Source organism: Pteropus vampyrus, unplaced genomic scaffold (assembly GCF_000151845.1).
Source record: "Pteropus vampyrus isolate Shadow unplaced genomic scaffold, Pvam_2.0 Scaffold62, whole genome shotgun sequence".
NCBI classification, from domain to species: Eukaryota; Metazoa; Chordata; class Mammalia; order Chiroptera; family Pteropodidae; genus Pteropus; species Pteropus vampyrus.
Window position 1 is genome coordinate 4,445,758 of NW_011888843.1, and position 12,608 is coordinate 4,458,365.

General features: G+C 40.7%; 1 protein-coding gene across 10 annotated transcripts in view; it reads right to left on the reverse strand.

The window, feature by feature from the left end:
* NEDD4L (neural precursor cell expressed, developmentally down-regulated 4-like, E3 ubiquitin protein ligase) overlaps positions 1–12,608 on the reverse strand; it is a 217,115-nt gene that overhangs the window by 125,975 nt on the left and 78,532 nt on the right. Inside the window, exon 1 of one of the 10 annotated variants that reach the window (XM_011361097.2) lies at positions 9,860–11,204. The exons of 4 other annotated variants lie outside the window; for them this stretch is intronic. In XM_011361097.2, the coding sequence (XP_011359399.2) occupies positions 9,860–10,975 (1,116 nt within the window). In that variant the 5' untranslated portion in view covers positions 10,976–11,204. Of the gene's footprint in view, positions 1–9,859; positions 11,215–12,608 lie in introns of those variants that run through there. 5 more of the 10 variants (XM_023531151.1, XM_011361100.2, XM_011361098.2 and 2 more) reach the window with 5 other exon arrangements.

Genomic DNA, 12,608 nt, shown 5'->3' on the forward strand with positions numbered 1-12,608 from the left:
AAGACCCTAAACTATTTTTCTTCTAGATTAAGGTAGGCAACCTGGTACTTTGATCTCCAAGGTGAATTTTTTGTTTCCTTCCAGGTCCCTTTTCACGAGATGTCTTGTGCATGAGTCACACCTACCTTTGGCTCCAGAGTCACAGGACTTCTGCTGTGTCACGGTCCCCTGATCAATACATATTCGATCCATGCACGTGGTCCCCTTCTGGGGTTCCCCGGATGAGGCAATATTGTTGTTTCCTAATTTTTCTCAGTGTTCTTGTACTAGATCAACTCTCTGAGAGTAGTAAACCATTAAAGGAAATGGGCCATCCTTATGTGCCCAGTAACTTTCATTTGTGTGTGATGCCCCTTTTCTCAATAAAAAGGATCGGCCCCTTGGGAACAGAGATTCCTGTATCCCCCAAACTCCAGGCCTCCTTCACAAGTTTAAAAGCTATGTGTAATGTAAAACATCTCTCTGCCAAGAGAGGCACTCCACTTGTTCCGTGATTCCGCTGGGGACTGAAGTCTCGGTCTCTTGGGAATTATCTCAGTTGTAGTTTAACTCTTCACATCACATTACCTCCTAACATCATATTACCTTCACCGCACATTATTTCCTAAGGTAACCGGTTTTCAGCAGAAATGAAATAGAATTTTAGGCTACTTGATTTTAAAATATGAAATATAGACAATTTCCTGTAGATTGCAAATGAAGCGCCAAGTGGCAATCTAAGCTTATGGGATTAACACCTAACAATAAGAAATGGGACAATCTAAAGTGCTTAATTATGTGAACTTCAGGAAGCATATTCTTGTGACACTAGAGTTTTCATAAGCAAAAAGGAATGATATATCAAACTCAATTCACCTATTTCATATATGTACCGACTGAAAAGAAATTTCAAATTTAAAAAGTCTAGTGACAAATATATTGAATGAAAGACTAAAGGAGCATTCCTTTTCCAAAAGGTTTAATGGCTTATACCCAGATATAACTGCACAATCGCCTAATTATTTTAACAGTAGCCACTAACCTTAAAAGAACTTCTTTCCATCTATCTGCTCTTTGTGATGGTATGGAAAGCAAACCTACTTGAAAAGCAGAAAATAAAAACCTCTTTATAAAGGCTTTTACTTAGATTTGTAATTTCTTCTGGGTTAACTCATATTTCAAAACATAAGAATTTTAGCACCTATAATTTGTCTTATCATTTTTAAATACTTAAATGGATGAAAATCATTCTACAGTCATATCCATGGATACTACCACCAGCTATCTGAATACACTATTTTGAACCACAAATTCTTCCAATTTTGTGATTATAGTTATTTACCGTTTTTATAATGTAAAAGGTACATTAGTAAAAAAGTGATGCAACTTGGGGGTCTGACATTTATGTCTGTAATGTTAATCCCTTTATGTGATTCACCTACGTTTATCTACCTCCCAGTGCAAAGGTCAGAGAATCAGGAGAGATGGGAACCTTGACACATTCTAGCATTTACTAGAAGAAACTTTTGACATACATACAAATCTGTTGGCAAAAATATATGAATAAAATCAAAGACACTGAAAAGATATACGATGAGAAAAATCATACTAATTGCTAAGAAAAACATCTGTTGTCTTCTCAAGTTAATTTTTTTCATGGTTCATAAATTTAATGCTTTCACATGGCTGAATCTGTCTATCTTTTCTTTGTAGTTTCCTTTTCTGCTTCCAAGGTTAGAAACGTATCATCCTTCACAGATCTGATACTTCTTTTTTTATTGCTTCTTATTCTATAGTGTGAAACCATTGTATATGATGTTATTTGAATAACCGAGATTTAGATAATCTTGAACTTATTTTAATGCTTGGTTTAGGTTAATTTGAATGATGGAAATGTGAACTATTTTCCTTGTTTGATCTGTTGTTAAATCTCAACGCAAATGTTTAAGAATATGTACTGTACTTAAGTAATATAACATTTCCCATACCATAATGTAGAGTAAGGATTAGCGTCTTCTGATATTATAATGTCATTTCAAACAGAAAGACATACAGAGAAATGCTTAGACTATTCATTTCTTTTGCTCTTTCTTCTTCAGGATAAATTCTCTACTGCACGGATAAACATTAACAGTCATTTCTGTTCAAGTTATAGTTCTACAATATATTAAAAAGGTGACAGACATCTGTTTAATTAATTCCTGCTACCACCATTCAATGGCAGGAACTGTCCTGGTATGCTTTTGTCCCCGGCTGGGCCCAGCTCGGTGCAAGGCAGGCAGACAAGGAAGGAATTCATTCAACTTCATATTTGATGGGAAAGAATTAAATATTCATGCCAATAACCACATCCAAAAATTCTTCAATGACTTCTGTCATTAAAACACAATTTGTTGCATCTTGCTGATCACAGTCAAGGACATTCCCGGGCAAGTATAGCAACCACATCACCGGCAGTCACTTTTACCTTCAGTCTTCCAAACAAGGCCCCTCCCACTAACCCACTGAGACAAATCCTGGTCATCTTTCCAGATCCGGTTCCAATCTTCCCCTTCAGGACATCACTCCTGTCCATGATGACCAAAGGTGCCCCATCCCATGGGGAAGCAATCTGTCACCCGTTGCCTCTGCTGGGCATCAGCATTTGCGTAGTAGTGCCCGCTCCTGTGAATTAACGCTTCTACTGGGTACGCCTCATCTCAGCGATCCTGTGTGCTGAACCAAAAGATCTAGAGACCAGACTTCCCAACCTTTGCTATTCCCAACATCAAGAAGTACACTGCTTCATAGGCGATATCATTTCACACATATGAGATAAAAAAATATACTCTGTAACTGCAAAATTAATGCTCTCAGTTTCATCTTTAAACTGAAAGGAATTGGCCAACATAACTCCTAAGGAAACTCACAGTTCCATAAGTTTAGGAATATAACATTTAACAGTGACTCCTGTGCACATCAGCTGGAGATGAATGCCATACCGCAGAACACAGGGGCATCTCTTGCTAATATAATTTCAATCGAGGGTGCAGGCAGGCATGTGGGAACATTATGTTTACATAAAACTATTTTCATTCCTTTTACCTTTGTTGTAGCACCTGGGCATCCCTGTAATATCTACTAATATGAACAATATTATATTGGGATTTTTTTTAAAGCATGAGGTTAAATCAGCTTAAATATTAAAACTACATTAAGATGTTCAAAGTTACATTACAATTTAGTATCTCTTTTTTCAAGTGAAAAAGCATAATCAGTAAGTACATATGGAACAGATACTAAGCTTAAGGCATTTGTGCTCATGAGACAGATAACATAAAAGAACCCCCGAGTTACACTGTTAGCACGCAGTATTCAGCTCAGGCTAATTTCTTAGGGAAGTTAAAGAGCTGTTAGTTCTGCCGTAGAACTAGCCTGAAACAATGCCTGCTTTGACAAAGTGCTAGGTTTTTGGGCTGGAGCTTGATACACACATTTCATTATTCCTGCTCCACCTCGACTTTTCTACTCAACTCAATTTAAAAAAATCTAGATCAAAGCAGCTTTTTTTTTTTCTCCTTCTAGAGTTAAATACCTAGTCATGTATTTTTAAAGAATATGGAGAGGAAAAAGGATTCTCAAGAAGTATGGTTTATTAAGAAGCTTTAAAAAGTCTCAATGGATGAGTTATGTCACGTGTGGGTCATTAAATACATTTTAAAAGTTTATCATAAAACAAAACAAAAAGTCTATCAGTTCTGGACTGAACTACAGAACGTACAAAAGAGAAACTGTAAATCTATCAAACTATTTGAATCATCAAATACTTAATACACCTACTAGTAATGTCCCTACCCTAGCCTGCCCCCCCTCAAAAAAAAAAAAAAGAGGTAAAACAATATAATGAAAGATCACAGGTCAAAAGCAAATTCCTCAAAGTTATTACAAGGAGGAAGTAAAAGCCACTTGACTCACCCTGATCTATAAAAATTAAGCCACAAAAGAAGACCTTGTAAATGTCAGGGAATCTACGAAAGGCAGATTTCCTAGGGGACGCTCTAGTCTCTTCCTCCCTGGAGGAATTCTCTCACTTTCTGTTTACCCAGTAGTATAGGGCATAATATTTAACACTAAAATAAACACAAAATGGTTTCAAAAGAATAAGCAGTCAGGGCAGGCACTTAAAGGAACTGACACAAAGTATCTGAACACTAAGTGTAGCAACAACAGTCAAACTAGAGAAAACAGGGCCCTTTCCAGATCAATTTATGACACTTTCATTTCATTTTACCTTTCCTTTCACATTAAGCACTTTATTCAAAAGTGTCGGAACAGTCCATGGTTCTAAAATGACCAGGGTATAAAAAGCAGGCTTCTTGCAATTCAATCTACTCCATCCTCCGTCCTGAAAGCTAGACTTCCTGTTAAAATGTGGCGATGCCTACAGACCACCAAAGTGTCAATTTAGGACAGCACGAAACGGGCAAGACATCAAAGATTTACTCTGAGGCCCACTCATGTCAGGCCACCTGTTTCATTCACTTATTCTTTAATATTCTTCTGTCTCCCGGACTGCCCAAGTAAGCCATAGAAGAATAATAAACAAGAGAGTCAAGAAGGAAAATCTGCTGAGGTCATTAGGCATTCTTGGAGCATCCTGAGTCGAGATGAGATTATTTCCAAAAATCTTTCAATAATCTCCTTTTGCCCAGAAAATCAAAGACCTCTTGCAATACATATTTTAGCTAATATTTTCAACACTCTATCCTGTTAAGCCTTTTAAATCTTTAAACTGAAGCTGGGTATACACAGTAGGCGAGCTGTCCAGTCCGTCTCGAACAGGGCAAGGACTATTACACTGCCTGGTGTGAATCAAAGGAGCTGAATGATGGCAGACAGGATACTAAACCTCTGAATAATCACCAGCCAATTCTGGATTGGGTTTCCCAAGCCTCTTTTGGCTTTTCCCGAGGAAACTTAGATATCTGGTATTTGTGCATTAGATCAACAGTTTCAACACCATCCATGAGTTTCTTGCTTTTTCCTCATTGCTGCAAATGTCTTGGTAGTATCATTAGGACCTAAAAAAGGTCAATGTATTTAGAGAAGTAATCTATCTCAGCAGTAATAATTTTCAGTTCATTATTATTTTTTTAAATCTGCTTATTTCAAGTTGTGCAAATAGATGACCATTTAGATTAGCCTCAAGTGGTTTTAAACCATCAACTCTACAAAGAACCCCAACATTTATTAAATTTTAAGACAATTCTGACATGGAGTAAATTTCTTCTGGTATTGTGAACCTTCACGTTGAGGTAACAATTTTCTTATTAACATGTATTATAAAATTATAGATTTATTTCAATGCTGGAGGGCTCTGCCTCCAGGCTTAGCCAAGAGAAGCAGCTGTGGCATTTATGAAAACCCTCTAAAACGCAGTGTCTATTAAGGCCCATTTCCTAATACTGCCCTCATTTGTAAATCACACAATATGGAAATTTTGTATAGATAACATGAGATTGTTTCAGTCTATATGAAGAAAAGGAAATTCAACCACTGGAAACATCACAGTAAAATGAAATGGTAAAATTATAACGTGTCTGAAATGCCAGAGAAGTAAGTTTCAAAGTTTCAAAATTCAACAGAGCAAATACAATTAAAGGTCGTTTTCTATAATGCATAGCTCAGTCTTTTCAGGAACTGCGACATCACGGAGCAGTGTTAGGGCTCTGTGATGCTGATTATTAAGCGGATTAATATTCGAGACTGATGAGATGACAGTGGCAGGACAGCAAAGCTAGTTATTAAACATTTCCAGGGACGCCTCAAATTCGCGTTGCCCCATGTCGAATGCCATGCTGATCAAAAACTTACTGTTCACAGTTAACCTAATCACCTTCCTCAGAGAAAGATCTGTATATTACAGATTCTTGGTTTAGACGGAAAAAAGGCAACATGAACATCAGTCAGGTACGTCCACATACGCCGCCCTCATCTAAACCTCACCATAAACCTGTGGGCTGGACATTTTTATCCTCATTTTCCATGAGGAGGAAGTACACCCAGCAAAGGCATCTAACTACCCCAGGACGTGCTGATCAACTGTCGGGCCTGGGGCTGTGGGCCTGGGGCTGTGGGCCTCCAACGATACCTGCTTCTCTCCGTTAGGCCAGTGCCACAAGCCACCAAATGGAGTTACCATCTCCAAAACAGTCAGCAAAAATGTCACATCACGGGAAGCATTAAACTACTTTTTAACTACATCGGCTTTTTAATTGCACAAAGATATACAGTCTTAAAATCCCCATTATATATAAACAAAGTGATAAACAGTATACTAGTTGTCACACCGAATGACAGTGTCACATAACTTCATCTGAAACAATAAAGTAGCTCTATTTCACATGATAGTTGGGAAGGCTGAGTGAGACGATGTTCCTGCAATGGGATAGTTGTAAAGACTACATTAAATCAAAAAAGGCACTTTTCGAATGGTGAAGTGCTGTAGAAATGAGCCACCACTGCAAGTCCTACGTGTCTCTGTGTGAAAATAGTTGAGATTTCGTTCCATAATCCTGGAATATTCTCATATACGACCACATTAAGAGAGGCTACTACTATACCCAAGGGAAAAAAAAAACTTTATAGAATCCACTCAGAAACCAAGTCAATAAAAAGAATACTAGCTTTTTTTCTTATCCGTTACAATGTTGTTGTGTTTTCAGATAAAGGGGTGGTTTATGCATACATTCACAGAATTACTTTTTAGGATAAGAAAAGGCAACAAGTAATACTAATGTCGAAATTTTTCTGAAAGTAAATTTGCCCTTTGCTAAAAGAGAGTCAAACTAAAATTCCTCAAAAATAAAAAGTTTGGATATTCCTTTGTTGTTCAATAAAATGAGTTTTTAATCACTTCTGTGAGGTACATGTCGATTGGGGGGGCACAGGGAGATCAGAAAACCTGAGTGGGCGTTAGTGGGTCTTTTTCCCCCCTGCCCATGGCCCCTCTGCCCTCCGTTTACATTACAAAATCTGTGTCCGCAAGAAACTGATAGTCCATAAAACGTTCTAAGTACCTAGGGTAATGTTAAAAACACAGTGGGCCTTAAACACTTGATGGCATTTATGGGATTAGAAAACTGGCTCTTGAAGCTTGTACAATGCAGAGCCTAGCAGTTATTATGCACGAAACCGTGTTGAAAGGGGTCATAAATGCTGGTAAACAGTGACTCTGCTTCCGTGGAATAACTCTAATGCAGTTAAGAAGTTCATAACCAGACCACGTAACTCAAAAACTAATTTAAGAAAATAACTAAGTTACTTATTAAATGACCATGAAAAATGCCACAAACTGAACTGATAAGTTCAAAGACCTCTTAAATACTGCAACTGATGATAACTGATGACTGTAAGAACCAATTCTATTTTACTAAGGGCGTCAGACCGAGTAGAAAACCTGTCATCACAAGGGGTTCATTCCCCTGTATTTTTTTTCTGGGAATCTAGCTGGTTAACATTTTTTGGAGTCATGTTGCATTTTAGATTTATTCATGACAGGCCGTTTGGGAGGCAGAGACTGAGAAAAGTACTCAACAAGTTAACCTTATGATACGGTCTCAGGCATAGATCACGAAATATGAGAACATCCCATAAAAGGAATCCTGATTTTCCCCAAAAAGATTTTTCACATGATTCAAAAACTTGACTATAATAGATTTTGGTTAATTTTTCATGTAAACTAATAATGAAATGCCCTTCTGACCAAAGCATCAAACATCTGAAACATCAAAAAAGCTTGGTGGCAGCCAGACTCTAGACGCCCAAGTGAATGTTTTTCCTCAAGATAAATAAGGCCGTGGCAGCTGCTGCTTACACTTAGCACCCTGCCCAAACGAAACGCACACACAGTGTTGAATGGAGCAGACAGTCCTGTTATGTGACAAGTTTTGTCTTTTGCTTCTTAAAGAAAAAAGTTTTTGCTTAAAAGAAAGCTTCTTACCATTTACTAATTTAGGTATGTGTACAAAAATATACCTATGAAAATGAAAACTACCATGTGCTAGACAGAACTTATCTTCCGAGAAGAGCTCTTTATTTTATTTAGAACTTCAATTTAAACTTAAATTTCCAAATTTGGAGAAATCTGTTTTCCACTCTAATAGTCCTTGCAAGTTACAATAGCCCTTGTATGTAGTATGTATGGTACACATAATTTCTAGTATGGCCCATTTGTTTTCTAAGTATATTAGCAATTTCAAGCCAGATTAGACCTTACTTATATAAATCCATGCGTCTTTGATATCTAATTGCAAAAATGATTCAAGTATTTCTGGTAATATAATCGAATAGTTATCAAAACTTTAGGAAATGCATTTTGTCAATTTTCTTGTGGCAGCTGGTCCAAGTTCATCATGGAATTGTGCCACTCAACAAAGCCTATGACTGTCATGATGGTACTTCCTTGGGGTAGTTAAAAGCTATTATAATATCAAAATCCTATTGAAATTTGAACCATTGTATAAACATGATATTGGTTCAGACCAAAACAAAGCACTTAGAAATAATGAAAGAAAAAGGCTTATGGACGAGATAAGAAGAAACAGTTATCTAACACCAAGAAAAACATAACATTTGCATTTAGCATCTGATTACCCCTTTGGAATGGTGAAAACGATGATGGAACAGGGATAAAGTTTACTCGGATGTCCAAAAACATTTCTCAACAAAAAGCAAAAAATGATATAATTCTACAGTAATATTCAGCCATCCACTTTGAAAAAAATCATAATTCACAATGAAAACCCACACACAAAGTCCCCTAGACATTTCATAATCATACACTCAATCCTATAATCACAGGAAGTTCAAGGGGAAAAAAATCCAATTCAAAATATAAGGACTTGTTCTCTAAAAAAGCACTTAATGGCTAGTGATTACTAGTAAAAGAAAACTAACTGATGAAACTTTTCGTCCCGCTATAAACTATGAAAGCTGCCGAGTCATCATTTGCCTGGTGGGGTTAGCAGCTGTCTTTCTGTACTCCATTTCACTGAAAGGGAAAAAGCAAGAACAGAGGAGCAATAAAGGCTCAAATCTGTCCTAGGGCATCTGCTTCCACAGCTGGAGACAGAGCACTTTCTATTCTATATACAGCATCTCCGCTTAGACACTCAAGTGGGCGGCATTCAGTGGGCAGGGCCATGCAATCTGACCATTAACAAGTCCCCAGTCAGTTTCACCTAGCCTTGGCCCATAAGCCAACCTACTTCAAAAACACATTTTTTACTGTCCTACAAGTGTGACTACTCTCATTCAGTAATGGGACCAAAAATAAAAACAACAACAACAAGACAATAAATAATATAAAAAGGGCCGACCTTCGACAGCAAAAAGGCCATTAGAAAGAATTGGTCACATTTTACATAAACTTAATTAAAAGACCAGACTCAAATTTTTGGCGATATTCTCTTGCCTGTATTAGAACTGATTGTTTTTAAAGGAAAAGTGTCACAGGCATATTAGCAAGCAGCTTTTAAATGCATTTCCAACATTATCGTGTTGGGGCACTGGCAGATTAATTTAAAGTAATAAATTTTTTGAATTATTTTATTCAAAAGAGAAAGGGGCGTTTGTGTTTAGACTTTCAAAACTGAGTGACTTGACTTTGAAGACTTAAAGGAAAGATACTTTCTGAAATGCTAACTAGTTTCTTGGACCTCTCCCAACCACGGGAGCACAAAAATCGTGCTCCCCAAACCTGGGTTACACTGGCCCCAAGCAAGGAAACTCCCAGAGGGAGGAGGATAAAGTTCATTTTAATTACGCTGCAGAATAAGCTTTCTGGGCTTGAATCGGTTCCTTCTGACCCGCCGTCCTGTGTAAACGCACGCTAACTTACCGGGGCTCCGGCCACCGTGGAACCAGGGTTGGTAGCGTTCCCCTCCTCAGGATTCTGGAGAGTTTCCTCTGGCCCCCGAGTCACAAGAATTCTGAAATGTTGCTGCCCTGCATTTTGATCTTGTCTGATCTTGAATGTGCAGCCCTGACCCTGTGGCGTCCTTTCCATGGAATTTGTCCTGTGGATTTCAGGAGCCACCCTGCAGCCCCGGGGTGGCGTCTCTGGGGGGCCCGAGTGGCCCCGCTCTTCCGTGGGGCTGCTGCGCTCCGTTCGGGGCTGCGTGGGATATGAGGTGCTCCTTTCCAGCCGGATGCGGGGGTACCTCACCAACCTGTCCCCTTTTGTGCCTGTAAACCCGAAGTTAAAGTCACCACCAACCCCCGGTGCTCCTGGTGGCGGCTGCTGCAACTGGAAGACAAAGCACCGCTTCCCGGAACTTCCAGAAGCATCCGGAACGTGCTGCAAGGACCAGCGCCTGGGCTCCGGCCCCGAAGGGCTGCCCTGGCCATCGGCCCCGAAGGGCGTCAGCCTCACCTGGTGCACGTCAGCGCTGGAGGCTCGGTGCTGGATCCGGAGCCCGCCACCCTCAGGTCCCCGGGTGGCAGCAGGCTCGGCCTCTTCACGGCCATCGGCAGCCACAGGGCCCCACGCTCGGCGGCCGCATGTGCCATTGACCTGGGGGCCTGTGCTCCTGGCGTCCCTGGGAGGGGAGCTTTCAGGGGTCTGGGGCTCTGGGGGGTCCCGGCAGCTGCCCCCAGATAGCAACCCCGCGTCGCCATCCAGGCCCTCCGGCGGCCCGCACGCGTCGGGGGCGCCGTCGGCCGCTTTGCGCTGCAGCGAGATCTGCACGGACGAGCTGCGGGTGGGCCGCGCGTCCACGGCGCTCAGGAGCTGCGGGATGAACATGGACGTGCTGCGCTTGAGCGCGCCCACGGCCTCCTGCAGGCCGCCGCCGTCTTCCGCTCCGGGGTGGGCGAAGGGGTGAGGGCCGCTCCTCCGCGGGAGCGTGTGGAATGCCATGAAAAAGTCGTCTTCTCTCTCCTGGTCTAGGATCTCTGATTCGGGGGCTGTGTTGCTGCGACCGGAGCCAAAATGAAACCGAAGCCGATGGGCCATGGTGCCCAAGGGGGCAGGGAGGGAGAGGGCGAGCGGCAACAACACCCCGGCACTGCCAGAAGTCAAAAACTGAAGACACAAACTCCAAGAAAAAGTGTCCCATCTGCCAAACGGTTAGCACTGCGGCACCAAGAGCGACAGATAGCAGAAATAACCCAAGTGGCAAGCGGCATTCCAGGCATGATTGGATAAGAGCAAAAAGCTCTCATCCACACTGTGACAGAGGGTAGGATGGCCAGAACCACATGACTGCCGTCTCCCCCTCCAATGCCAGCTTGTGGACTTAGTGGAGTTTTCCCCCCTCTCGCTCACATTTTTTTTTTTTTTTTTTAAACAGCAAGAGCCTGAAACAGCACCTTCCCAGCTGCTGCTTTTCCATCAGCCAGGAGTGGCCCCAGCAGGGAGCTCTCACAGCTGACTAAGGCAACAAACACACTCCGAGCCATGCCGCTATAAATCTGGCCGCATCACATTCACAAGACAGTTCTTTCCTAACTGGAGCTGTGCACTGGAACTCTCTCTAACCAATGCAGAGACCTGGCACTGAACGCACAAGCACACACGGTATTTCCCCACCTTCCCGACGAACCAAATGACAAGTAAAAATGACTTGGCTCTAGGAAAACCCTTTCACAAGCCTCAGAGGTTAGGTTCCTGTTATTTATGATATCACCACACTACCCCGATGGAATGCAAACTAATAAAACGTACTATAAATATGGCTACATGCCCTACAGAATTAGTGTCCCTTTAATGTTAAATAATTAGACTATGATCTATAAGTAACAAAATAGCTAACAAGTAACAAAATAGCTAACTGAAGGGGCACAAGTTACAGCACTGCCAGTTAGTGGTCTGGCTCCTGCTACAAGACTTTTCATTTAAAAGTGTGTGTGTGTGTGTGTGTGTGTGTGTGTGTGTGTGTGTTGATCTCATGCATAGTATGACTGTCAGACATGCAAGTACCAGAGAAAAAGGAGCCAGCTGTAGAAAACATTTTCTCCCCCATGCCAGATAGAAGGGGAAAAAAAAACAACTACATCCACCGCCCTCCATCCCCCAAAAGAAAGGAAAATTGAAGAAGGGTGTACATGTGGTTTTTGCCATAAGTTAACTTAAATATCATACAGAAAACAGGCTGCCCAGCGCTGACTGTTTTCCAGTAAAAAGTCAGCAATATTAACACAGTTGGGATACAAACATGGAATCTTGCTATTTTTGCAAAGGGCCAAAAAGGAACTAAGAAATAAAAGCCCACATTCAAAGAAGTGTCATCAGATTCATAGTAAACTTGGATATATTCTGTGTTTTAAATTTACTATTTTCCATGATCCAGTAACATTAGTTATTTAACAAGGAGGTTTATTTAGGAGGGAGTAAAAAAAATAGGAGGGGAAAATACCAGGCTGTGAAGAGTGACAAAAAATTTATTTTAAAATCTGCAAAGTACGACTTTGTCAACAGCTCTGGAGTCTAGGGTGTGGAAGATTAACCCTGTGTTTACATACACCAAAACCTGTTTTCTAAAGGCATGTGTTTTAAATGCCAAAAATGATCTCTATGAGAGAAATGGAAGCTGGTTTGTTTAATGCTAAAACTGCCAAGTACCACTACAGTCACGTATTGTCTTAGC